We start from the raw sequence: 25763 nt of genomic DNA, 5'->3' as shown, positions 1-25763 counted from the left end.
CTCACACAGAGACACAATGAAATACCCTCACACAGAGACACACAATGAAATACCCTTACACAGAGACACAATGAAATACCCTCACACAGAGACAGACAATGAAATACCCTCACACAGAGACACACAATGAAATACCCTCACACAGAGACAGACAATGAAATACCCTCAACACACAGAGACAGACAATGAAATACCCTCAACACACAGAGACAGACAATGAAATGCCCTCACACAGAGACAGACAATGAAATACCCTCACACAGAGACACACAAGGAAATACCCTCACACAGAGACAGACAATGACATACCCTCACACACAGAGACACACAATGAAATACCCTCACACAGAGACACACAATGAAATACCCTCAACACAGAGACAGACAATGAAATACCCTCACACACAGAGAGACACACAATGAAATACCCTCACACAGAGACAGACAATGAAATACCCTCACACAGAGACACAATGAAATACCCTCACACAGAGACACACAATAAAATACCCTCACACAGAGACACAATGAAATACCCTCACACAGAGACAGACAATAAAATACCCTCACACAGAGACACAATGAAATACCCTCACACAGAGACACACAATGAAATACCCTCACACAGAGACAGACACAATAAAATACCCTCACACAGAGACACAATGAAATACCCTCACACAGAGACAGACAATAAAATACCCTCACACAGAGACAGACAATAAAATACCCTAACACAGAGACACAATGAAATACCCTCACACAGAGACACACAATGAAATACCCTCACACAGAGACACAATAAAATACCCTCACCCAGTGGATACACATGGCCTAGGTATTTTATTTGCTCTTTAGTGAGGACATGGTATTCACTGTGATACACAGACAACCATGGGGAAATACATTCAATCCGCATTATTTGAAGTGCTACTTTACTGATATATAGTTTTTATATTTATATAAAGCATTTCTAGATACACCATGTGATTCCTCTGTCTGTCTGTCTGTTTTATGTGGATTCATATTTAATAAACAGAGAATTACAGTAATGTGAATGGTAATAGCCAAGCTGTGAGCAGAGCTGAGATGGAGACATTTATACAAACTGCTCCTTTTAGCCTATATTGTGTTTTATTCTCTCATTGTGTGTTTAGTGAAGCCATAGAGAGATAGGGCATGGTCTCCTCCTGGAAGCAGCCTTGCCCTCAGTAAAGATGGCCGCCGGAAGTGATGACTTACTGTGACTCACGCTCACCTGACTGCCTGCTGTCACCTGACGGGATGACGGCTAGTCCGACACAAAGAGGAGGAAGGAAAATAGTGCGGCGGCCGAGTGACTGGCGGTGAGTGTCCGGCCGGTTGGTCCTTTATATCTGCCCTCCCAGGGGCTTTGAGTAATGGGCCCGGGGGCCACACTGCTATCCTCATTAAAGGGTTAATAATAGTAATTCACCATCAGCTACAAACTTTATTATATGATAATAATAACAATGTAATATAACCCCCCCCCCAGACAGGAATAATGTAATATAACCCCCCCCCCCCAGACAGGAATAATGTAATATAACCCCCCCCCCCCCCCCAGACAGGAATAATGTAATATAACCCCCCCCCCCCCCCCAGACAGGAATAATGTAATATAACCCCCCCCCCCCCCCCAGACAGGAATAATGTAATATAACCCCCCCCCAGACAGGAATAATGTAATATAACCCCCCCCCCCCCCCCCAGACAGGAATAATGTAATATAACCTCCCCCCCCCCCCAGACAGGAATAATGTAATATAACCTCCCCCCCCCCCCAGACAGGAATAATGTAATATAACCTCCCCCCCCCCAGACAGGAATAATGTAATATAACCCCCCCCCCCCAGACAGGAATAATGTAATATAACCCCCCCCCCCCAGTCAGGAATAATGTAATATACCCCCCCCCTCCAGAAAGGGATAATGTAATATAACCCCCCCCCCCCCCCGACAGGAATAATGTAATAACCCCCCCTCCCCCTCCCCCCCCCCCCCCCCCCAGACAGGAATAATGTAATATAACCCCCCCCCCAGACCGGAATAATGTGGTAAATTGTTATATTTTTTATTTTTCTCATTCTGTTTCAATTGATATTTTGTTTTTCTTATTTCAGTAGCTTAGCACCATGCTTGGCTCTGGGTTTAAAGCTGAGCGGCTTCGGGTGAATTTGAGGCTGGTGATAAATCGACTGAAATTGTTGGAAAAGAAGAAAAGTGAGTAAAACGTGATGCAGGAGTCTGTTTGACTGCTCTGGAAAAAGGGCAGGATGTCTTTAAATATTTCTCTGCACCCTCAGCTGAGTTGGCACAGAAAGCCAGGAAGGAGATTGCAGATTACTTGTCCTCTGGGAAGGATGAGCGAGCACGGATCCGCGTGGAACACATTATTCGGGAAGATTACCTCGTTGAAGCCATGGAGATATTGGAGTTGTACTGTGATCTGCTGCTGGCTCGATATGGTCTCATCCAGTCCATGAAGTAAGGGTCTGCCTGCAGTGAGGTGGTATCATTTAGCTTTGAATGGGTTTACCGTTAAATAGTTTAACATTGTTGCCCTCTGTAGTGGGATGGATTTAAAGCATCAAATTGATTCTTGTTTAGGGAACTGGATCCTGGTTTGGCTGAAGCTGTTTCCACACTGATCTGGGCTGCCCCACGTCTCCAGACTGAAGTCTCTGAGCTGAAGATTGTAAGTGTCATAGAAAAATGTTAAAATCAGAACAATACGTATAGTGGGAACAGGAGTCATTTCCGTGGTTGTCCCATGTTTCACCATTGATCTTTTTTTGTTTTTACAGGTGGCTGATCAGCTGTGTGCGAAGTACAGCAAGGAGTATGGTAAACTGTGCAGGACAAACCAGATTGGTACAGTCAATGACCGGGTATGTAGCACAGTTCATTATGTTTGTTACTGTGACAGCCGTTGTTTCTTCTGGAGGAAAACTGATATGTCCAATACTCCAGGCATAAAGAGCCCTTTAGCTGTCTGAAGTCTGTCATTTTTTCATCAGTTTGTAAAAAGAAATCTGCGTGTTTTTGTAACTGGGGGCAGAAACACCAACAGGCAGGGAAGTGTTTTTTTGCTTCCATTAACTCCACAGAACTAACGAAAGTGGCAGGCGTGCTGAGTTACTTGCTGAGAAACATTGAAAAGCTACGGTTGAGTACGCATGCTCGCTGCTCCAGCACAGAGACTTAAGAAGCCTTTAATTGATGTTTCTCAGTCTGTACTGGGGCTAACAGGGAGGACTTGCAGATGCTGCAGACAGCAGGTCTGCAGCTTCTACAAGATGTTTTTCTATACACAACTAAAGCAAGCACGCAGAAATAAATGCATTCATGTTTTCTTTCAGATTATATCTAGTAAACCTTAAAAACTGTATACAATAACTTAAATGGAGTGTTTGTTTAAGGTTGCTGGGAGCAAATTAATTACACAGTCTGTTTTCTCACTCTCCTGCAGCTCATGCACAAACTGAGCGTTGAGGCTCCTCCAAAAATCCTTGTAGAGCGATACCTGATCGAGATCGCAAAGAACTACAATGTGCCATATGAACCGGATTCGGTGGTTATGGTGAGTATATTATATGGGCATTTTATGTGTTTCTGCGCCAGTGTTCTCTGTCACGTTTAACACTCTTGTCGAAGCTGCCTCCTGTTTCTGTTCTCTGGAGAAAATTCTGCGATATTATCTCTGTTGCTTTTGCCTCGGATTGTTTGCAGTAACATTTTCTCTCCTTCTGGCCCTACCCTCGTGGTAACGTCCACTCCCTCTGAGTTCGTACCTCGCCTTCTTTTCATTGTGCAGTTTAATGCTTCCTAGGCTGGTTTCATTTGTGGACAGGACACTCCCCCTGCACAAGTATCTTGGAAACGTAACACAGAAATGAATGTATTTTTATATATAGAATGTGTATTTTATTTTTAAATCATCATTTGGAACATGACCTATACACTTGATTGATCAAAAATGTGATCGTCAATATGGAATGGAAAAGACTATATTCTACTGCTCTGCCAGCTGATATCAAAGTCAGCAATATAATAATAAGTAAAATATAAATAACCAGAACGGCATCTCAAAATTGTCCTTTATTCATTGCATAAAAAGGTATATGCCAAGGCTCATACAAGTCAAAAAATGTACACAAAGATAAACAGAACGACAGATAGTGAATGAAGTAAGCAAGACATAAACCTAGCGCTGAGATCACCTCCCATCACCATTGTTTCAGCAGCCACCAATGAGAAAATGGATACACCTACTAACAAATATAGTAAACCATTTAAGAAAACATAACTTTTATTAGGATTGTCTAAAAAGAAAAAAAAGACATAGGAACATAGCAGCATAAAACACACAGGCATCTTCCAGGGGAGTAACTGAACATGTTTCGTACCGTTTGGCACTTAATCTTAGACATAACATGGTAATATCCTACTGGGGTATTTAAACATATATCTCAACGGTCAGTTAATCAGGGAGCAACATTAACCTTCATCCCACCAAAGAGGATGATTAAACAAGACATCCTCAACCAACGACCATTAATGGGAAACAAATCTAACTACACATAAATAAAAAGTGCATAGAATGTAAAGCATAATGAATAATAAGAAATAATACAAAAGCAAAATTAACACAGGAAGAAAACTCACCTGGAGAAATGTTTAAAGAGAAACTATAGTGCCAGGAAAATAAAGTTGTATAAAGGTCCCTACAGTGCCCTCCTCGTATGTGTCCCCTCCCCCCACGGTGCAGAAGAAATCACTTATGTCACATACCTTGTTCCAGTGACAATGTCCCTCGGTGCTGGTTCGGGCTCTGCTGCAAAGAAATAATTACCTTTGCAGGATTAAGGGACCTGGGACTATGCACCCAGACCACTTAAATGAGCTAAAGCACTCTTGGTGCCTATAGTGTCCCTTTAAAAAAAAACATTTGTAGTTTGTAGGCATGTGAAGAGCAAATATATCAGTGATAAAATAACTTATTACTGAATTCAATACAGCAGTCAAAAGCTGAATTATACATTGCTGCAAATAACTATGCCTACACAAATACAAGTGTTATAAAGTATGAGTTAGTTGCAATTGAGATTCACTATGGAAAAAGGAAAAACCAACCATCAATGGATTAGCTCCAAGAGAGGTGTGTGTGTGTGTGTGTGTGTGTGTATCTAGATAATAATCTTTAATATTTTATATACATTTTGCATCCATTAGTACACCTTATCAGGCAAACAAAAAGGCCTAGATGTGTATAATACAAAAAAATACATGCAGGCAATGCAACTGGTGGGTAAAGTTAACCCCTTAATGACGCTTGACGGAAATTTTCGGTCAAGGCAGACCTACCATTAAAGACACATGACGGAAAATTTCCGTCATTTACTAAAGTTTACCCCAGATCGCGGCGTTAACGCTCCTCCGGTCTGCTTTGGTATTCGAGGCAAACCGGGAGCACCCGATCACGCTGTCCCTGCAGCTGTGATCACACGTGCTGCATGGGCTTCTGATCCCTCTCCCTGCGCTTCCGTGTTCAGTGTAGAAACATAGAATGTGACGGCAGATAAGAACCATTCGGCCCATCTAGTCTGCCCAGTTTTCTAAATACTTTCATTAGTCCCTGTCCTTATCTTATAGTTAGGATAGCCTTATGCCAATCCCATGCATGCTTAAACTCCCTCACTGTGTTAACCTCTACCACTTCAGCTGGAAGCCTATTCCATGCATCAACTACCCTCTCAGTAAAGTAATACTTCCATCTACTATTTTTAAACCTTTGTCCCTCTAATTTAAGACTATGTCCTCTTGTTGTGGTAGTTTTTCTTCTTTTAAATATAGTCTCCTCCTTTACTGTGTTGATTCCCTTTATGTATTTAAATGTTTCTATCATATCCCCCCTGTCTCGTCTTTCCTCCAAGCTATACATGTTAAGAGCCTTTAACCTTTCCTGGTAAGTTTTATCCTGCAATCCATGAACCAGTTTAGTAGCCCTTCTCTGAACTCTCTTTAAGGTATCAATATCCTTCTGAAGATACGGTTTCCAGTACTGCGTACAATACTCCAAGTGAGGTCTCACCAGTGTTCTGTACAATGGCATGAGAACTTCCCTCTTTCTACTGCTAATACAATGGGGGTATCGTTATAATCAGCAGATGTAGCTGAACACAATATGGGATTCTGTACAGGAATAGCACACACCAGCTTTACGCTACACACATTACAAAAAACGTGTTATATGTGTATATGCCAAAATAGAGGGGAAAAAACACAATTTTACTCCAATATTTAGCAGAGATTGGCGATGAAATGGCTATTTAAAAAGTGTAAAAATAACCTTTGGTAAATAGCCTGTGATGTCTACTTTATATAAATATATACTTTTGTGTGGCAATTTTGTTTTATGTGATGGCTACTAAACCTACAAGACAAATATACCAACTTCTAAAATTATTTCACATTTAAATTTTATTTTAGTCCTTGTATTGTGTGACCTGTAACTTTCAAAATAAGCTGAAATCCTACACATATCATGTAGTCTATAAATCAAGACACATAAATTAATTTATTTTGAATTACTATTTCTAAGCTGGACATATTATATTATGCACACGCTATTATTGCCAAAACTGTGGAAAAAAATGTGGTTTTTCCCCCATTTTTGGCATTTGTTTTATAATTCATAAGAATTTATCTATGTATATGTCACATCGAATTAATGCCCCTTTTGCCCTCTAAAAAACAGTATATTTCTGAGCACTAAAATGGACTGGGATATAAGTGCCTATGTTTAATAGTATCTCAAATGTTATATTTTTTTTTTTCCTCTTGCTCTCTTACAAGTGTATTTATGCCTTTCCTCTTGCCAATTTGAATGTCTCATTGTGTTGCATTCACTGTGTTATCTAAAGCAATGCAAGAGTAAGCTTAGTTTCTTTATATAAAATCTGATTGTTTTTTTTTTTTTTTTTACTTTAAGGGAGAGGTCCCTGCCGGAGTTGAGGCTGATCTCATAGATGTGGGATTTACAGATGATATTAGAAGGGGTGGCGGAGGTAGTGGAGGTGGTGGGTTTGGTTTACCTACCATTCCAAGCATGCCAATGTCAATGCCGATGCCAGCCCCCAACATACCCTTTGCTTACCCACCACCTACTGCGCCGGTACGTATCTGACCACAGGAAGTCATATCTATCTTTGAAACTTTTATTCTTAAATCACATATGGTCCATATATTCAGGGTGAACCATTGCTCAACGATATACAGTATTAGTGGGTTCTTAAACTCTGTCAGGAGAGCAGATGCCAATGAAAATTCTGGTCTTTATGACTTCATTTTAGTGGTCTTAACTTGTGCTCACTTTATTACAGGAGAAGTTCAATGGACCTCCTGGAGGTATGTTCCAGCCTTTTGGAAACCTGAATCCACCGCCAATGGGCGGAGTGCCTCCTGAAATACCATCATTGCCACCCACTTATGACTCTGTAAGTCAGAAAGTTCTTTGCTCTTGTACTAGAAACCTTTATCTGTCTAAAAATTTTTCTCAGTGGTTCTATTGTGGTGGGCCATTGCTCTCCACATAAATGTGTGTAGTGTATTGTGGTCAGCATACTGTGGACCTAAGTTGTCTTCATACACTTTCACAGCACTTCTTGCTATTTCAGTCTCTAATATAAAAAAAAATAAAATTAGTTCTGTCTCTGAAGTTCCATCTCCCTTACCTGTTCCCTTAAAAATCCTCAGCATAAAATGATAACTAATCAGGTTTTCTCCCACGTGTTTTTTTTTTTTTTTATTTAATTTTTTTTTAACTTTCAATTCGAAAAAGATAACACCATAAAGCATGGAGTCCATGGAAGACCTTGGTCCATGGGGCAAACTGTCAAAGAAGCCATTAGTCTTTCTTAAATGTTAGCATGTTTATACCTATCCTCTTCTAAATATTCTGAATTGATTAACTAATGACCTGATTATAACTACTGCTTTTAGTCTAGAACCATGATTTAGACTATAATCTAGTTTGTTAGATGTGCACATCGGCCTTCATAGGGTTTAATATAAATTTTGCCTATAGTCCTGTTTTGATGCAAATTTATCTCTACAGATTGAGAGTGGACCATCTGCTGCTCCACAAACTGGTAAGTAGGTGGGACTGTGGGTTGTAATGTTGGTTTCCTATATCACCTTAGGAAACCATGGGTTATTTGTCACATTAATTAATGCCCTGTTTGTTCGAATATCTAGGTCCAGCTAATAATGGGGTACCAGTTGCCAAGCCACGGACAAAGATGCCAGATACGTTTGTCCTTCCGGAGTTACCATCTGTTCCAGACACGCTGCCTGCCTCCTCTGCAGGCGTTGGAAATTCCTCTTCTGAAGATATAGATTTTGATGATCTATCTCGCAGATTTGAAGAGCTGAAAAAGAAAACCTAAATGGCATTTTCTCCTCTCTCCTACCAACAGGCATAACCCTATCTGCTCTTTTTTTTTTTTTTGTATAAACTAAATTAAAGTACTCATTTTGAATCACACAAAGAGCAGTGCGTTTGGTATTGCATGTGCAGCCTCCGAGAGAGGGATGTCTTAGTGCACTTTTTTTATTTTTGTCCCCATCTAAAAAAACAGTTTTGTTGATGATGCATATGACTATGAGGATGAACCTAAGTCTTTTGTATGTCTGTCCTAACAAGCTGTTCATGGACCCAGTCATTGCCATATCCCCTTATATTATTGGTCTGCCTGTGAAACACTACAGGAGATGCATACGCTTTCTTGGGACACACGGGTTTTCTTTCCTAACACCTTTACTATGCTTGGACTTCTGATTTTCTAACCTTTGTACATAACATTTCCAGGTTCGTGTAAGGCTTGTTTTGTTTGCCCTTCTTAAAAATAAAGCTGTGGCCTTTTGAACTAAGGATTACTTTTTTTTTTTTTTTTTTTGTTCTATCTGTTATTCTGATCAGGCAAAATGCAGGTAATTTAGGACCTTGATTGAGCAATCCTTTATACCACGGATAGTACGACTCTGCATTCTTGTAGGTATCTAATATATTTCATTAATTTGATAAACATTGGGTTTTCCTTGACTCTTATGCAAGGTAATGAGCAATTTCAACAAAAATTTCCAACAAAAAGTCCTTTATTATTGTGAAAGCTTTACACTTGAGATGCCGTCACGCAATGGCACCTTTATTTGCCTAAGCTTAGAACATGATGGTAGTTTAAAAAGCTCACATCTTCTTGTCCTTCTCCGTTGAGTCATCGTCTGAAGTTTCTGGCTTTTTCTGTAGCCCAAGCAGCCCTGACAGTCTCACAAAGAGCAGGTCCACAATTTCCTTCTCTTCAAAGTGCTAAAGGAGAAAAGGAATTGTTATTAAAAAAAATAACCCGTCTGCGCACACCATGGAGTAAATTAGTCCTACTTACCGTTGGGCACTGACGCTCTTTAGAGAAGACATCGAGTAAAGCAGAAAGAAAGATGTTCAAGATCACAAATACTAAGAGAATGACACATGTGAAGATGAGCATCGAACCTAGAACGGAATCGAGGTCTAAAACCTGCAGAAAAATAAGGAATACATTTACTGTCATCTGGGATTTGCATCTGGCCACAATCAATAGTTCAAATACACTTGTCGAACCACAATGCTGGGATAAATGGTCATTTCTGTGATCGTACTTGTTAGACTTTTGATCAAACCTTTGTGGATGATTGCAACACATTAATTCAGGATGTGGTGAGATACAGGAAATGTCTCTTACCATGTCAAAATTAAATATGCCAACTAGCAGGCCGATAATGGTGACGATGGAATCAAAGAAGGTTCGGTAGGCGTAAATGCTCCATCCAAAGAGAAGGTTACACTGAAACAAATAAAACAAAACTATAATCCATCGTTCAAGTAAAGTCTGAATGAAAAGGCTGTTATGAGTCTTGCGACCATTTCTGAATTACCGCTCAAGCTATTAAACTGCTTGTGTAGTCGTACATATCTCATGTTTATTCACTTAATTGGGTTTTGTGAAGAATTGACTAGGGACTCCGAATTCCCTTTAACTGACAGTTTTGTTTGCTTTACTGTTTTACCCTAAAAATTGCAGTTCTTTGTCAATTCTTAATTTAACAAGTAAACAACAGGATAACTGAATAAACCATTTTTGGGGGGAATTGGCCAAGGAGTTAAAAATCTTACCAAAATAGCGGAATTAAACAATTCTCCAACTGGCCTAAAATGTTATATTCTCTATTTCCCAGTTTGGTGACTAGACCAGTTTGATGCTATTCACTTCTGATATTTAGTCCTGATTTTTATATATATATATATATATTTCTTTTCCCCAACTTATTCGAGTGGCAGTGGAATCTTACCGAGACGGAATACGCCACAAGTAGAATAAGAATAGTGAACAGGAAGCCACCAATTTCATTCCAGGCTTTGCGGAAAGTTATCATAATTAGATGCAAATTTGGATTCAAGCTCAGGAGGCGCCAGAGTTTGACTGTCATAAGCGAAACTAAGAATGCAGTCCCATAGGTGTAGGCAGAGTCCACAGTGGCTATCTCGTATAAACTGACAAACCTGTTAGGTCAGAAAGGTACATGTTAATCCATTAGGATAAAAGGCATTACAGGTAAGCAGAAAGTGAACAGGAAACCACATGACTATTTTTGGGGGAAAAAAGGCTGCAGACCTGGTTATTTATTGTTATTAACTGACATTGACCCACCAGCATCGTTTCAATCTATTCTAAGGACCCCCTGGCTGGCCATCATTTAATGCTTAGTACATGGAGGCACCTGCAGGTTTGCAGGATATTCAGGTATGTTTGGGAATGCAGAGCTAGGCTAAAGAAAAGTGGGCTTAACCATCAGGCAGTGCAAGACATAGCAAAAATCGTTAGAATTCGCAACAATTCAGTGATTCAGGGATGCTCACACATGCCTTAGACCAGTGTTTCCCAACCCAGTCCTCAAGGCACACCTACCAGTCCAGGATTTAAGGATTACCCAGTTTTGTCTAAGGTGTTTTTAGAAAAAAAAGAAATAACACCTTAGACAAAACTGGGTAATCCTTAAATCCTGGACTGGTAGGTGTGCCTTGAGGACTGGGTTGGGAAACACTGCCTTAGACCAATGAAGGAATGATCATGGGAAAATAAAATGCCTTTTAGATAGGATCTGTCAGTTCTCCCAGTGTGAGAGTTCTTCATTTCCTCACCCCAGTAAACTCGATTAAAGCAGTAACTGAGACGAGGAGTGCCGTGGAGGTAAGTATAAGCCATACTTACCTCTGTATAACTTCCACGTTCTGGCACGGACACATTTCCGCTAAAATGTTTTTGCTTGCACTCGGGCATCTGCTACAAAAGTGCTGCTTGTCTATGCCAAGTATGGATACCAGCGATGAATAAGGCTAAAATTAAATGTATTAAGCCATAGCCAGTTAAATGAAAACCAAATTCTGTAAAGCCTCACTCATCCCTTATTTAGTGTAGGACTAATATGCGTGTCTCGGAGTTCACCTAAGAACAGAAGAGGAGGGAGGGTAATGGGGAATAGACATGACTGGAAAGATCATGAGTAAAATCAGAGTTTTCTGGGGGTTAAAACCATTCTTGTACAAAGTTTTTGAAGGTACCTCATATAACGGATCGCCTGGCACCCCGCCTGGGTACCTCCGTTGAAGGATGCTCCTAGCGCTTCCTGAGGACTCCAAGCACTGCAGCAGACACCACAACCACCGAACCGTAGAAACATGTAAATTCTCTCAAGCAAATGAATGCTGTATACAGCCGAATAGGACAAACCATACGAATAGGTTTACACTCCTAGCAGTCAAACTGGAACAGCATGCAATAAATCCTCCCCCAATAATGAGACGACACTTCACTTTGAGGGTAAAGCAGGAACTCCCTGTCCTGGCCCATACAGCCTCTTTTTTTTTTAGTTTTTTTTTTTTTTAGGTATGTGTATAATAAAAGTTGTTGCTCTTGAAAATATGCTCCTGAGAAGGTGCTTAGGTAAGGCAGGTACATGACAGTATCTGACGCCACATCAGCGTACTTTCATATATCTATACAAGCTTAGCAGTGGCAAGATTATGTGCACATTATTTTAAAAAACAAATAAGCTGGAGCAATATAACAGGCTTAACGATGGTGAAACGCTACCGCAATGTAGGTTTGCTTGTGTGTGAGTTAAGTTTTTTGCTGAGTCCTACTGCAGTGTTTAAAGAATTGTTACAGCTAAGTTAATTACAGGTTGGAACAAGAAGTATTGTGTGCGCTGCGGTACGATTAGGGAGTAAAATAAAAATACTGCTAGAAAACATGCATGGCTGTCAAGGGTTAATAAAACCGTCTGGCTGTCTAAGCGCACATTCTGCATATCTTATATCATAGAGGGCAAATACAAGTGAGGTACACATTGGACAGCACGTTTTGGCATTGAATAAACAGGCTGTGTGCCTAACATTAAACTTAGTAAAATAGATGGTGGTGAGCGAGAGGTTAACACGCTATGCTTATAAGGTTGCTCTGTAACGATAAGGGTGATTCATTTTATATACATAGCCGTTATGTTATGCGTTTAGTAAGTGGAGGCCTGTACTTGGTAGGTTTGAGAGTCAGAGCAGTATCAAAAGTAAAACTAGGGGGCGGAGCCTAGCAGCGAACCAGAGCGGCCACACTTTTCCGAGCTCTGCTATAACTTGCCCTAAAAGGCTATTTTTCTAAGGCTACTTGGCGAACAAACGGGCTACCCACCCTGCCCTAAGCACCCACACCACTATGGGTCGAAAAAATAAAAAGCCTAAAGCGGACATAGGCATACCGAGCCGAGACATAGGCGAGATGCTCCGCAACACACAGAAGGCCGCATGGGACAAGATGGCGTCCCTCGAGGAAGGTTCCTCGTACTCATCTGACGACTTTTATGCCGAGCCGGAGGAGGGAGCTGCCCTCAGACTTCGCACGGGTCCCAGAACAAGCAACCCAGAAAATAGAGAACCAGTCACCGCCACTCAGCTGAAAACAATGCTTGCGGAGCTCCGCACCAACATAGCGGGAGACATGGCCCACTTCCAAAAAGCCATGGAGGGCGCTACAACAAAGATCGCCCAGCTTGAGGTGGCGCGCAGTGCCCATGACTCGAGATTAACCAGGGCTGAGAAGAAGATTGAAGAACTGGAGCAGGCGCAAGGTACCGCCATGAATAAGCTTGACGCTATGGAGGATGTGCGACGAAGGTACAACCTCAAGATCAGAGGTGTGCCGGAGATGCTGGAGACTTCTGACCTGCCACATTTCCTACGGCGATTCTTTGCTGCACTCATCCCTCACAAACAAGCGAAGGCAATTAAGCTCGATGGCGTGTTTCGCTTGCAGAAGCCCACGAGCGCACCGACAACCGCAACGCCAGACCTCATCGTGCGGTTCCAATCACTGCAAGATAAGGCCCTACTCCTCACGGCAGTGAGAGAGAAGTCTTCATTGGACTTTGAAGGAGCAACGCTGCAAATCTTTCCAGATATCACCAGAAACACGTTAGCATGGCGCCGCTCCCTGCGTCCACTTCTGCAGCTCCTGCGAGCAAACAACATCTCCTATCGGTGGGGACACCCAAGAACAGTCCGATTCCAAGCACAAGGAGAAACGTTCCGTGCGGGCACCTCGAAGGAGCTGGAAGAACAACTGGGTAAGCTGGGAATCCTAACCCCAAGCACAACCTCTGGTTCAGGACTAGCTCACCTAAACCCAGCCACAATCCCGGAATTTACACCCCGCACGGCCCAAGCTTCATTGTCGTCCAGAGACTTAACCTGACTCCAAGTCTGAGAATGCCGACAGGGAGACAACCTGGCTGAGAAGGCCTCTCTTTAATATGGGACGTACCCAACTATACCACCGCTGTTACTTTCTACAGTCTAATGTTTATTTTAATTGTTGTTTGTTTGTTTTTTAATTGACCATCACTTATTGACGTGCTTTATTGTTTTTGCCCAGCTACTGAGATACTTTATCTCTATGCTCACTCCTAGACTAGGCTAATCAGAGCTAACCCCCGCTGAGTCATATGACCACACACTACCGGCGACCCCAGCCTTACTGTACCCTACTTAAAATCCCACCCAGATAATCATTTAGCGCCCTGGTCACCGCCAGAAATGCCCCACAGGTACTTTAATTACCCTCCCCCAAGAAAACTTAAGCAACTCTCAAACACCCTATGGTGTCACTAACCCTCTATGGGGGATAACACTACATGGTCTGTTTCCCGACACTCACCTCTTTTTAGCTACCCCTGTGTAGCAGACCATATTTTATTTAAGCACACCCAACATGTGTCGCTCGCTTTACTGAGAATGCCGTTTTTTTTTGCTGTTGTTGAAATTATGAAGCTCCCCTCCGGCTACTGTTAAAATGTCTGTTCCAACCGGGCGACGCACATGGGTGCTATACCTTTTATAAGTGTTCCTTATCAAATTATAAAAATGTGAAAGTTCCTCGATAACCATAACAAAACGATGTAACACCTGTCTTTATATTGTCTATCACCGCTGTTGTGGCGATGTATGCTTTTCTGTTAACCCTGGCACGCAAAAATAAAGAATTAAAAAAAAAAAAAAATGTAAAACTAGACAGTTATGTAGTATGTGTGGAATCAATAAGACAGCTAATCTAATGTGGGATCAAGAACACAACATAACTTGCTATCATCTACTTTAACATTGGGGGGGCTGCAGAAAAATAATCGCCAGAGTCCAGTAAGGTGCTGCACCGTGGCATACCAGGGGTGCATTCCAGGCAGACCCAGATCAGCGGTGTTTTCATCCTACGCCTTGAATGTGCTTTTGGAGATAGCATACAGCCTCTTTTATTCCCAAACACAGTTCAGCCCACAGGGTTTTACAGAACAACCAATCAATCCGTACAATACACACAGGCACTCCCACACAAAATCCTCCCCTCTGCCTGTGATATGATTACTGAACACAATGGGAAATGTAATTATCACAGGCAGAGGAATACAGTTTTTACACAATATTTATAACTTCTAATTAACCAAACCCCCCTCCCCCCCCCCCCCCCCCATACCTTTTACACTAAAGGGATACGGACATTACAATGAAACTGCTGTCTGTAGAATACTCGGGGAACACAGCAGCTCACACTGGAGGAGGGCAATTAACCAACCCCTCCCCCCCCCCCCCCAATATCTTTTACACTAAAGGGATATGGACATTACAACATCATTTGTATATGTTACGCCACATGATTTTTTTTTTATATTCCTCTTTGCCAGCCCCTAATAAAGAGAGGTAAGGAATGGATGCCAATTCTCACTTTTCGTGGTCCTGGTGGTAGAGCTCCATCGCCTTTCTGCGCAGGAAAATTCGCTTGATGTACAGACCGGTGTTACAGCAGCTGATCGCCGCAATGCCGAGATCCAACAGGTTTTTGGAGCTGTAGAAATAGGCCCATTTCTGAGTTTTTAGGCGTAAAATCTGTGCAAGAAATAGTTTTGTGTAAACGGTAGCAGTTGATGGAGAGGAATTCTTAGCTCTGAAACACATAGTACATTAATGTCCTGTAGTAAATAATTGTTTAACTAATCTAAAACTGTGTATTCAAAAAGTATGGAAGAGCGTCAGTTTCAGTTTTAGATCAGACATAGCAACACATATTAATAAGGACAGGGCCTATGCAGTCAGATCACTTCATTGAGATAAAGTGATCTGAGTGTGGATGACAATAGTGTCCGTTTGACAATACTATAATAGACCCTTTTGCAGGGTGGGGAGAAAGTCAGAGTTTCACCAGAGCAAATTGCACCGTGACGCCTGTGAAGAGGCAACATGGACGCCAATCACTTCACAATTGAGAATCCTGTTAAACCAACTCTTACTTCTAGCACAACAGTGGCCTGTATTCACTTGTATTCCTGCTAGTGGTGCTGATTCGAACTGGAGGAAGATGCTTGTCAGATGGCCAACTGGAATGTTGGCTAAAGGAGGGACGTGGCCACTATTGGCCTTTGATTCCTTGACATGTTGGGTCAGATACATCCTTGACAGAATTCTTCATAGGCTGATAACTGTCCCTAGACTTGTTATCAGATAAACTTTGCTGGCTCCATCCATTGTTGACTATGACATGTTTGACATGGACTCCTGTCTTCTCCCATCTACATTTAGTGTAGCTAATGTTTCTTTCTAATGCTTTAAAGTGATTTCATGATGATTTTCCTAATACCTTGATTTTCACTCATGTAAATGCAAAGCCAAAAAAAAAAAAAAAAAAGATCATTTTTAAAACAAATCATTTTTTGTTTAATTTGTTCATTTCAGGTTTTTTTTCTTTCTTTTTAAAAAAAAATTAATTACATTTTTTGGCCAAAATACATGCTTTTCCAAACGTACTCATACATAACAAAATTAAACCATACATGTACACTTCAGACACGTAGAGCATTACACCAAGGTGACTTCTGGCTGTCCGCTCTGTTATGTGGCGAATTAGGATGGTGTCATTATATGTTGAACGCTGTTTATAACACTACGTCTGCCCTGCCGACTTTGTATATGTCATGTATAATTCTGTATGATAACAGTTCACTTATTTTGTATACTACTTTTTCTGGTTACGAGCAATTAGGACCTGCGAGTCCTCGCTTACGAATGTGTTTGTAAACTTAAACCTCTGACTTCGTATCATACTAATAAAACAGATTTATAAAAAAAAAAAAAAAAATTAAACCATACATACGTAATTTAGAGTGCTTATCCTGAAAGGCACCAAAACAACTTTAGCTTGATGAAGCAGTTTTGGTATATAGATCATGCCCCTGTAGTCTCACTGCTCAATCCTCTGCCATTTAGGAGTTAAATCCCTTTGTTTATGAACCCTAGCCACGCCTCCCTGAATGTGACTTACACAGCCTTCCTAAACACTTCCTGTGAAGATTTATCTAATGTTTACACTTCCTTTATTGTAACTTCTGTTTAATTTCGAATTTGTTATCTATGCTTTATTAATAACTTGCTAGACCCTACAGGAGCCTCCTGTATGTGAATAAATTCAATTTATGGAGCAGGAGATAAAAACAAATTTAAAGTAAGTTACATCTGATTGAAAATAAAACCATGTTGTTTTCATACAGGCTCTGTGAGTCACAACCATGGGAGGAGTAACAAAAGTTATTTAACTCCTAAATGGCAGAGAATCAAGCAGAAAGACTGCAGATGAGATGCATAAACTATACACAAAAACTGCTTCATTAAGCTACAGTTGTTTTGGCCACTATACAATCTCTGCATAAACTGGCAATGTCACTAGTTTCATGGCATCATGATAGTAACATTAAATATTAGAATTTACAGTCAGCAGGTGGTGTCATTCTTTAAAACCAATGGCACGATTTAACGGACATGCTCGATGCAGTGCTGACTGTACCTGCTGTATTATAATATAGAGGAGAATAATCATGAAGCATATGTCACTGACAAACTGCATGCTCCAGACTCCACTCGTGTTCTGATAAAGACGCATTATCTGCAGGTCGACCGACGTCCAGAATTGGCCTAATTGGAATAGAGACAATAAAAGGGCATTTTTTACACAGTGGAATATAGTTGAGAACAGTTTCGAACTAGCTGGACACATTGCCTAATACTGCTTTTATTTAGTTCCCGTGGTTCACATTCTATATGACACGGTTGTCTGTAGGCTTAACAGAAAAAAGAAAGAGCAAAAAATAATAGCTGCAGCAATGAGCTGTCAGAGCATACGGCTTCATTAAATATAACCTTTAGCAAGTGACTATCACCACTACAAATAATCAATAACTAGCAAGGATCTGCAAAAACACCAATCGCAAAGCTCCTGTGGGGAAAAAAAAAGCAAACTAACAAAACCAGGTAAAAAAACTTAAGGGGACATGTATCACTTGACAATTGTTTTTTTAACCCAGAAAGCAAACACTTCTAAACATATTTTTTTTAAAATGAAACGAGAACTTTGGAAAGTATGTAATAAACATTTATAAACTTGGTCAGAATTTAGGTCGTCCGCCTCTCAGATAGGGGAGTTTCTTCAGCCCCCTCTTACCCACCCAGCTGCACCCAATAGACCTTCCAGCTTCACATGTGTAAATATGTCAGGCATGCCCAAAGCACTTTTCCAGCATTCCTAGGGATAGGACCCTGATTGGTTAGTTTAGTTCCCCCCTGCACTGGGTGTGGAGAGAATTAGAAAGAAGAAGTAGGTAAATGTGAAAAAAAACATCCTGCACAATGAGGCAACAGTCCCATTCAAAACTAAAGCATTTGAATGAGACAGTTTTCTCAAAGTAATGCATGTCCCTTTAAAAGGAGTCAGTGCTAAGAATTATTACATAGAACTCTAAAAATAAATCCATGATTAGTATGTGTGAGTCACCACTTCAATTTAGAACAGGGGTTCCCAACCCAGTTCTCAACTACCCCTTAACAGTCCAGGATTTAAGGATTACCCAATTGTGTCTAAGGTGTTTTTAGAAGAAAGAAAAAACTATTTAGACACAACAGGGTAATCCTTAAATCCTTGCTTGGTAGGGGGTACTTGATGACTGGATTGGGGACCCCTGATTTAGAAGATGTCTTGATAGAGAAACATCCCGCAGGGTGTACTAAATTAAAGACTGAACGAAAACTGCACATTGAAGTTACACCAGAAATAAAAAAGGAGATTTTCTACTAAAGTTTGCTTTTGGAAAAGCAGAATATTCTAACTTCAAGCAAAACCCTGTTACCGACTTGACGATTCTTTATAAAGAACCCTCTTTGAATTGAGGTGAGGACTCATACATAGGAGAAATTGTCCTCCACTTATGGATACACCAGAGACAAGCCACCAGAAAATGCAGCACAAAACAAACACAGTGCATATTCCCATGTAATAGTTCTTTAGCCATTTGCCGAGGGCTTTGCATATGGAACTAACTTGCTCATTTTGGGAAGGCTGTGCTTGCCATTGGTGATGACACAACATGCCCCTCTGTGGCCCCACTCTCTTTCAATGGGCTGCTCGGAATTAAAAATGCTCAGGCCAAATTGGTGTTCAAGTTCAGCCCTCTCACCAATCATGTTGGTTTCCAGGATTAGGTTTGCTAGACAGAAGAGGTTGACGTTGGCATTATACACATTGAACTCCACAAAAACCGCTTTTGTGAGACTGTCCAGCCAGTTCTTATTTTTGAGCCCCTTGAGAACTCTGTGGAGAATTGAAAAGGTGATTGACAAGGTCAGTGACATTCATCAAGTCATATTTGTGCATTGAAAGCAGTGAAGGCCAACCAATGCATCCCAGATGTTTTGTGAGAAATTTAGTTCAAATTTACCTGGGATACTAAGATTCGCCGTCACTGCTGCAAAGTCTACTCTCCGTATATCCATAACTCTGTCCAGTCCAGTGCTCTACCCACCTTGATGCAAAGCTCTTGTTCATTCCTAGACTTGCCAAATATCCACCTCCAGAGTAGGTGCTCAGCTGTGCCCAGACAGGGTACTCGCCCAATTCATCCCCAGTATGGTACTTCCACCAGTCATCGACAGAATCATTGCTGATGCGAGGAGTCCAGCCCGGCCCATAGCTCTTTGTGTCCTCAGCATTATAAAGATCCGCATTACCGAAACTGTTCTCGAGTACACGAACTTGACGAATTCGAGGTGGGCCCACCAGGAAGCAGTTCCCATCGGTGATGAATCCTAACAGGATAATTACCAATCAGTCGACTCAAGCAGCAGACAACAGGTGCTGGTACAACTCTAAGCAAAACACCGTTACCGGCTGGATGATTTTTTTTATCAAGGATACTTTTCGAACTCATGTGAGGACTCATACATAGGATGCGTATGATATGAAGATTTTGTTTTATCATTAAATTTGCATTGAATAATTTAATATTTCACTTAACCTCTTATCCCCTTTTACTGCTCTTTCTGATGATGCCAGAACACAATGGTTCCATCAAACGAATGAGATAAATTAAATATAGACTCCAACTTAAAGCACAATTAGTTGTTTTATTAAATCTTCTATGAAAATGAATTTCCTTTACTATCTTATAAATAATATTATTATGCTCTCTACGTACTCCATATGTGCCATGTTTACTGCAGTTGTACAGTTTAACCTAACAACATTATATAAAGACTGACTCTCCTACCTGGCAGACCAATAGATGCCGAACAGGTCCCTGACCGATGAATTTGATGTGCACAGACAAGATGGATTTTCCTTCCCCCCCTTCCGTGGGGATATACTCCGGAATAAAATGAAAAGACTTGGAACGTACAACAACCTGCAGGGAGCTGCCTCACCCTACCGACCCCTTACCTCTACTATTCCTTTCTTCATTCAGTTTCTCTCCTCACTTTCTTTCATTCTATCTATCTTCTACTCCCATAAACTAAACGTTTGATGAGAACTTAATAGATCCTCCATATAAGACCCAATGGAAAGACCAGGGTCCACCAATTTAGATGTAATATATACTTACCATCTTGGGATAAAGTAAGCCATACACAATTACAGAGGATACCTTTCACAGTAAGAATAGCATATACTAGTTATTGTTGCTAGTTTAAAAAGTACATAAAAATGTGATATGTCTTCACAAACCTAACATTCAGGTGTTCCTACTAATGCTTTCCGTATACAGTATATGTAATTGCCCTCGTATGCTTCTTTGTATTATGTACTATCTGTAATGTATAGGATAAGGCTGTCACCCATAAATAAAGTATTTAAAACAAAAACAAAAAGATTGACTATCCTAGGGCGTGTTTTTTTTTTATAAAGAAAAAAGAAAGAAAAACTAAACACAGAAATAAAGCTACATGCCAAATACCTAAAACCATCTCCTGTCTGCCTCAAAAACAAACCTGGTTTACGTCAATTGGAATATGCCATGATGATGTAATGATGACAAATGCATGCTGCGTCTGCCAATATATAAACCACCATACAACAAAACACCACACTGCTATGTTTAGAATGGGGTTCCCAGTAGAGGCTAGAATTTTTATCCAATACTCTAGTAGGTAGATAGAGGAAACCACACTCACCAGGCTGCCAAGGTGCACTGGATCTGAGGATGGCAGAACCCCAGGGTAGATATATGAAATAAGATATCGGTCCAGGCACTAAAGGTAATAGCTAAAAAGCAGCTATATTGGAGCAAAAACAGCAATGTTTCGACCCTACGAGTCCTTCACAAAGCCCCATAGGGTCCAAACGTTACTGTTTTTACTCTAATAAAGCTGCTTTTTGGCTATTGCATTGAGCGCCTGGGCCGATATCTTATTTCATTTATCCTATACCATGCCATAGTCTTCTCATCAAAGTGCACAGGATCAAGACACCTCCACTCACAGTATCCTAACAAAGTAAATGCTCAAGTGAACACGCCCAAGTTAAATGGGTATTGTCACTGGTTTCCATGTACATGCTTGAGTGGTTGGCATACCATATATCTAGGACATCAAAGTACCTTGTTACTATACACTTGCCAAGCTGCCGGGAGACAGTGAGTGACATACCGGGGTATATGCTGTATAGATTTGGTAGTAGTGACACCGATGACCATCTGTAGAAGTCCTGGATGTTTTTAATATTGTTGAATGCAGTTGAGAAGCTGTTCTGCATCGCGCTGTATAAAATATACTCGTTAGGGCTTTTGTCAGCATATGCCATCATCATTGTCGTAATGAGGAACAGGATGTGCACTGAGGGGACAAACAAAAAGTGGAACCCATTGCAAATATTTGACATATAACGGTGAGATGCACACTTCTAAGCATTGAATAAATTGCTACTTAGGAGACTGAAGAAAGCAGTGTGAGAGAGAGAGGTTACTAAGTATTCTATTTCAATGTGTCACGGTTGACAGTTTTGCAAGTGTGACTATGGATATTATAGTATTTTAGCAAAATTCTAGCAATAAGGAATGGGTGGGCACTGCGGAAGACCTCAAGGAAGACTAAATGCCAACATGACTTAAACAAACACTCTAAAGTTAAAAAGAAATATATTTGCTAAAGTATTGTGACACTTGGGAAAATCTACGTGGACAATGAAATAATTTGCCCTTTCTGACAGACGATCTGTTTGTCTAGTAGTTTATTTCTTTTCTCTTTTATATCTGGCAACAATTTGTCTCAAATCGGACTGCGAGACGTTTATTTACCATTGTACTGATTGTATGCTGATATTCTTCCTGTCTACACCTAAATAAAGAATGAATGAATGAATAAAAAAAGATATTTATTTTTAATATGACAGTGTCCATTTTTATTTTAGATTAATGAGCCTTCCCGTGTTGAAGAAAAAAAAAGTTAGAAAAGCCCTCAAAACCTACCTATAATACGTAGTATACACAGCATGCATACATAGTATAATCACGGGAGGCATTACTGTATTTTAGCTCTATTTTTATGTAAATGCTCAGTTTTGTGCAGCCAATAAAAATGAGAATTAAAAATATATTTTTTTTCCTTTCTTTGTGTTGTATTAGAGCCAGTATTAGATCCATTTTAGATCCATTTTTTTTTTTACCATAAGCGGAGAGTCACTAAATAAATTCTTACATTTATTTAACCAAATAATATTACAAACCATATTTGGAAATAATTAAATATATATCTATAATTAAATAAGCACTATCAGTAATATATACCAATTAAATACCTTTTTTTTTGCTTTGGTTACCTAAATTGTCTATCATCCTTTTAACTCATTTTCTGGGATATCATTTTACATTTTCATCTCTCAAATACGACCAGTAAACCCAATTCGAAACATACTGCACAACGGACTCGTTTAACAAGAAACATCCCTCGTTTTATTCGTTTCTACATCAGGAAATGATAGGCAATCTACCTCCCTTCACTTGGGAATGGTCTAGGGATTTAGGCATCAAATTCACCCCAGATGACTGGAAGAAGACTTTTATACTAATTCCCAAATCTTCCAACAATAACACAATCCAGGAGAGGAATTCTAAGAAGATTGCGAGATGGCACTATTCCCCAACACATATCCACAAATTCTTTCCATCAGCATCTGATAAATATTAGCGTTGCCTTCAAACCTCAGGCACCACGGCCCACGTATGGTGGGAGTGCCCAATTATCCACAAATACTGGGAAAATATTGTAAGATCGATTCTTAGCATTACAAACATCTGGCTCCCAATTCATCCTAAGCCACTGCTATTCTAGTCCAATCTTCACTCCCGAAAACCACTTCTCTACTCAATCACTTGGTCACGGCTGCTAATTTATTCCACTATTACGGAAGCAAGCAACCATCAGCCCCCTCAACCAGAGAGTGGATACAAAATGTAGAATTTGTTAGAATCATAGAAGAACTTTGATTCTCGCTGACCCATAAATACTGTGTGTAGGATCCATGACTACACTTCTTTCAGAAGTGCAAAGGAAATTGGTTCAATAATAACAATGTAGGAGGGCTTTAGCCTACTGCCACGCACAGTCAACCTTGGGCAATGGGTAATAATTACACATAGCATTCATGTTCTAGAATTACACACCAAACTACATTACTCTCTAATGATTTATATACTGCCCCGTTCCCCCCGTCCGACGATAACACAGCCCAGTTGGTGATTTTATCTCGTATAGTCTACTAACATCTACACAAAAGGCAACGGAACGCAAATATTTGCATAAAACGCTATTAATGTAGGCTCACGGTTATCGCTTTCTCTTGCGAGCTGTATAAGAAAGGCAAAATGCCTTTTACAGTACCAATACGACTCTATGTAACTCAAGATTGTCTGACTTACTGAAAGAGATCCGTCCGACCAAGGGAAAGTTGTGCCTATTTAGTGGGACAGGTGTTGATGTATGTTCTGGTTTATGAGTATAGTGATTGCAATATACACGTTGAAACAATTCTATGTTTACAATGTCCTGTGGTGGCCGTTACTTATTTCTGTAGACATGTATAACTGGAATTTCATTTTCCTTAATAAAAAGATTTTTTAAAAAGACCGGTAGATTCTAGATTTAAAGATCAAATCACAAAGGTCAGTAAGCGCCTTTACCAATGATATCATGGATTAGTTGGTAAAGTCTCCGCTCCATTAGTCTTTGTGTCTTCAGGCTGGTGGTATTTCTGTTTGCCGGGGCCTGGTATGCGGGCTCACTTTGATCCCTAAAGCCTGACAGCTCCCAGTCTGGGCGCTCTGCTGCAAAAACAAATAAAGACACAACATCACAAACAACAACTACAAGTTCTGGTCTTGGAAAAACATGGGGCAGAAGTCCCAGTGGCATCACTAGGGTTGGTATCATCCGTTGCGGTAACAAATTGTGTCATCCCAGCCCCCTTAGTAATGTGGCTTCTGTTTATGTGCAGATATGTTCTGAGTACATGAATGTATTACAAAATGTAAATGTAATATGGACTGACAGTGAGAAATAAATATACCCAATGGGATGAAATAACAGTAGGGCTGCGTCACATACAAGGGAGCGACTTATTAAATGAAACCGAAAAGATATATTTATTATTATATATTGGCAAATTGACTTGGAGAATTTTGTGCCCCTTGGGGCATGACAGTCCATGTATATTGTTGCATTTCATGGGTGAAAGCGAACAGGTATTGACAGGATGGATCTAGTGGAACACTGAAAAAGGCATTAGCTAGATCAATGACTGTGAAATACTTTGCAGAAGGTGGGACGCCAGAGAGCAGGGTATGGGGGTTTGGTACAAGAGGGGTGTCCAGGACAGTGGCTTCATTGACCGCACGGAGATCCTGAACCATCCTGTACTTTACTGGCTCACCTTTTAGAGTCTTCTTCTTCACAGGAAATAATGGAGTATTACATTCTGATTTACACTCCACTAAAGCACCCTTTTCCAGGAGCGCTTTGATGTGAATAGAAATGGCTGCAGCCTGTGCTGGTTTTAGAGGATATTGTGGTTTCCTTGGTAACTTAGCTCCTGGGATAAGCTTAACCACCACAGGTGGGACATTTAGATGACCTATATCCTCTGGGCCTGAGGACCATAACTTGGCAGGCACCTGAGTTTTTAACTCATCTGGGAAATTGGACCTAGGTTCTGCTGCTTGTTCATTGGGTATATCTAATTGCAGCATCAAAGGTAAGGAGCACAGGGCTGAAGTGTCAGAAACAGATAGAGGTGTAGACATTTCTACCTGTTCATCTGGAGTGAAGGTTATAGACGCCTGCAGGCGTGAAAGGACATCAGCGCCTAACAGGTTAATTGGGCATGTGGAGGAAACTACAAAACGAGCAAGTAAGCTTGTGCCCACCCGCAGAGGGGTTGTTAGAGGACTGTGTCTCGGTTGGCCATCCACTCCAACACAGGAGACATCAATACTTGACAAGAAAGATGGGTCTGGCAGGTCTTGTTCTCTGAGAACACTTCGGGCTGCGCCTGTGTCAATAAGAAATGTGGTAGGTTGGCCTTCAATGGGTAAAGTCACTGTGGCAAGTGGCCCCCCCCCCTTATCCCCTGTAAACACTGCCATGACAGGGGTTAATGACACAGGTTTGCCAATTTCCTAATCATCATCTGGTTCCTCAACAATTGGAACCGTTTTCATGGTCTTAGGGGCCGGGGCAGGCTTGGGAAACTTTTTGGGCTCCCCTGAAGGAAACTTTTTGGGCTCCCCCGGTTCCC

The 25763-nt window shown here is 40.8% G+C and overlaps 2 protein-coding genes across 5 annotated transcripts in view; one reads left to right on the top strand and one right to left on the bottom strand.

Moving 5' to 3' along the window:
• The first annotated feature begins 1273 nt into the window (after positions 1 to 1273).
• IST1 (IST1 factor associated with ESCRT-III) lies at positions 1274 to 8955 on the top strand. 4 transcript variants are annotated; one of them, XM_063438676.1, is made up of 10 exons: positions 1274 to 1361; positions 2145 to 2244; positions 2328 to 2508; positions 2632 to 2719; positions 2829 to 2912; positions 3494 to 3604; positions 7016 to 7198; positions 7407 to 7520; positions 8141 to 8174; positions 8281 to 8955. In XM_063438676.1, the coding sequence occupies exons 2-10, from the start codon at positions 2157 to 2159 to the stop codon at positions 8469 to 8471; spliced, it is 1074 nt and encodes a 357-aa protein (XP_063294746.1). In that variant the 5' UTR covers positions 1274 to 1361; positions 2145 to 2156; the 3' UTR covers positions 8472 to 8955. The 4 variants fall into 4 exon arrangements, with proteins under 4 accessions (XP_063294746.1, XP_063294745.1, XP_063294747.1 ...); XM_063438675.1 differs by having other exon boundaries at positions 1275 to 1346; XM_063438677.1 differs by having other exon boundaries at positions 1276 to 1346; positions 2148 to 2244.
• Positions 8956 to 9145: 190 nt separating this feature from the next.
• Positions 9146 to 25763, bottom strand: part of LOC134579041 (polycystin-1-like protein 3) — a 55889-nt gene continuing 39271 nt past the window's right edge. Inside the window, exons 23-32 of the mRNA XM_063438172.1 lie at positions 24151 to 24294; positions 21623 to 21808; positions 19504 to 19786; positions 19159 to 19292; positions 17496 to 17623; positions 15387 to 15547; positions 10411 to 10621; positions 9804 to 9905; positions 9468 to 9599; positions 9146 to 9391 (exon numbers count right to left, since the gene is read on the bottom strand). Of these exons, the coding sequence (XP_063294242.1) occupies positions 9272 to 9391; positions 9468 to 9599; positions 9804 to 9905; positions 10411 to 10621; positions 15387 to 15547; positions 17496 to 17623; positions 19159 to 19292; positions 19504 to 19786; positions 21623 to 21808; positions 24151 to 24294 (1601 nt within the window). The 3' untranslated portion in view covers positions 9146 to 9271. The remainder of the gene's footprint in view (positions 9392 to 9467; positions 9600 to 9803; positions 9906 to 10410; positions 10622 to 15386; positions 15548 to 17495; positions 17624 to 19158; positions 19293 to 19503; positions 19787 to 21622; positions 21809 to 24150; positions 24295 to 25763) is intronic.

The sequence above is a fragment of the Pelobates fuscus genome, chromosome 12 (genome assembly GCF_036172605.1).
Source record: "Pelobates fuscus isolate aPelFus1 chromosome 12, aPelFus1.pri, whole genome shotgun sequence".
NCBI classification, from domain to species: domain Eukaryota; kingdom Metazoa; phylum Chordata; class Amphibia; order Anura; family Pelobatidae; genus Pelobates; species Pelobates fuscus.
Note: the sequence above shows the minus strand (reverse complement) of the source record. Positions and strands in the feature narration are given on the sequence as shown.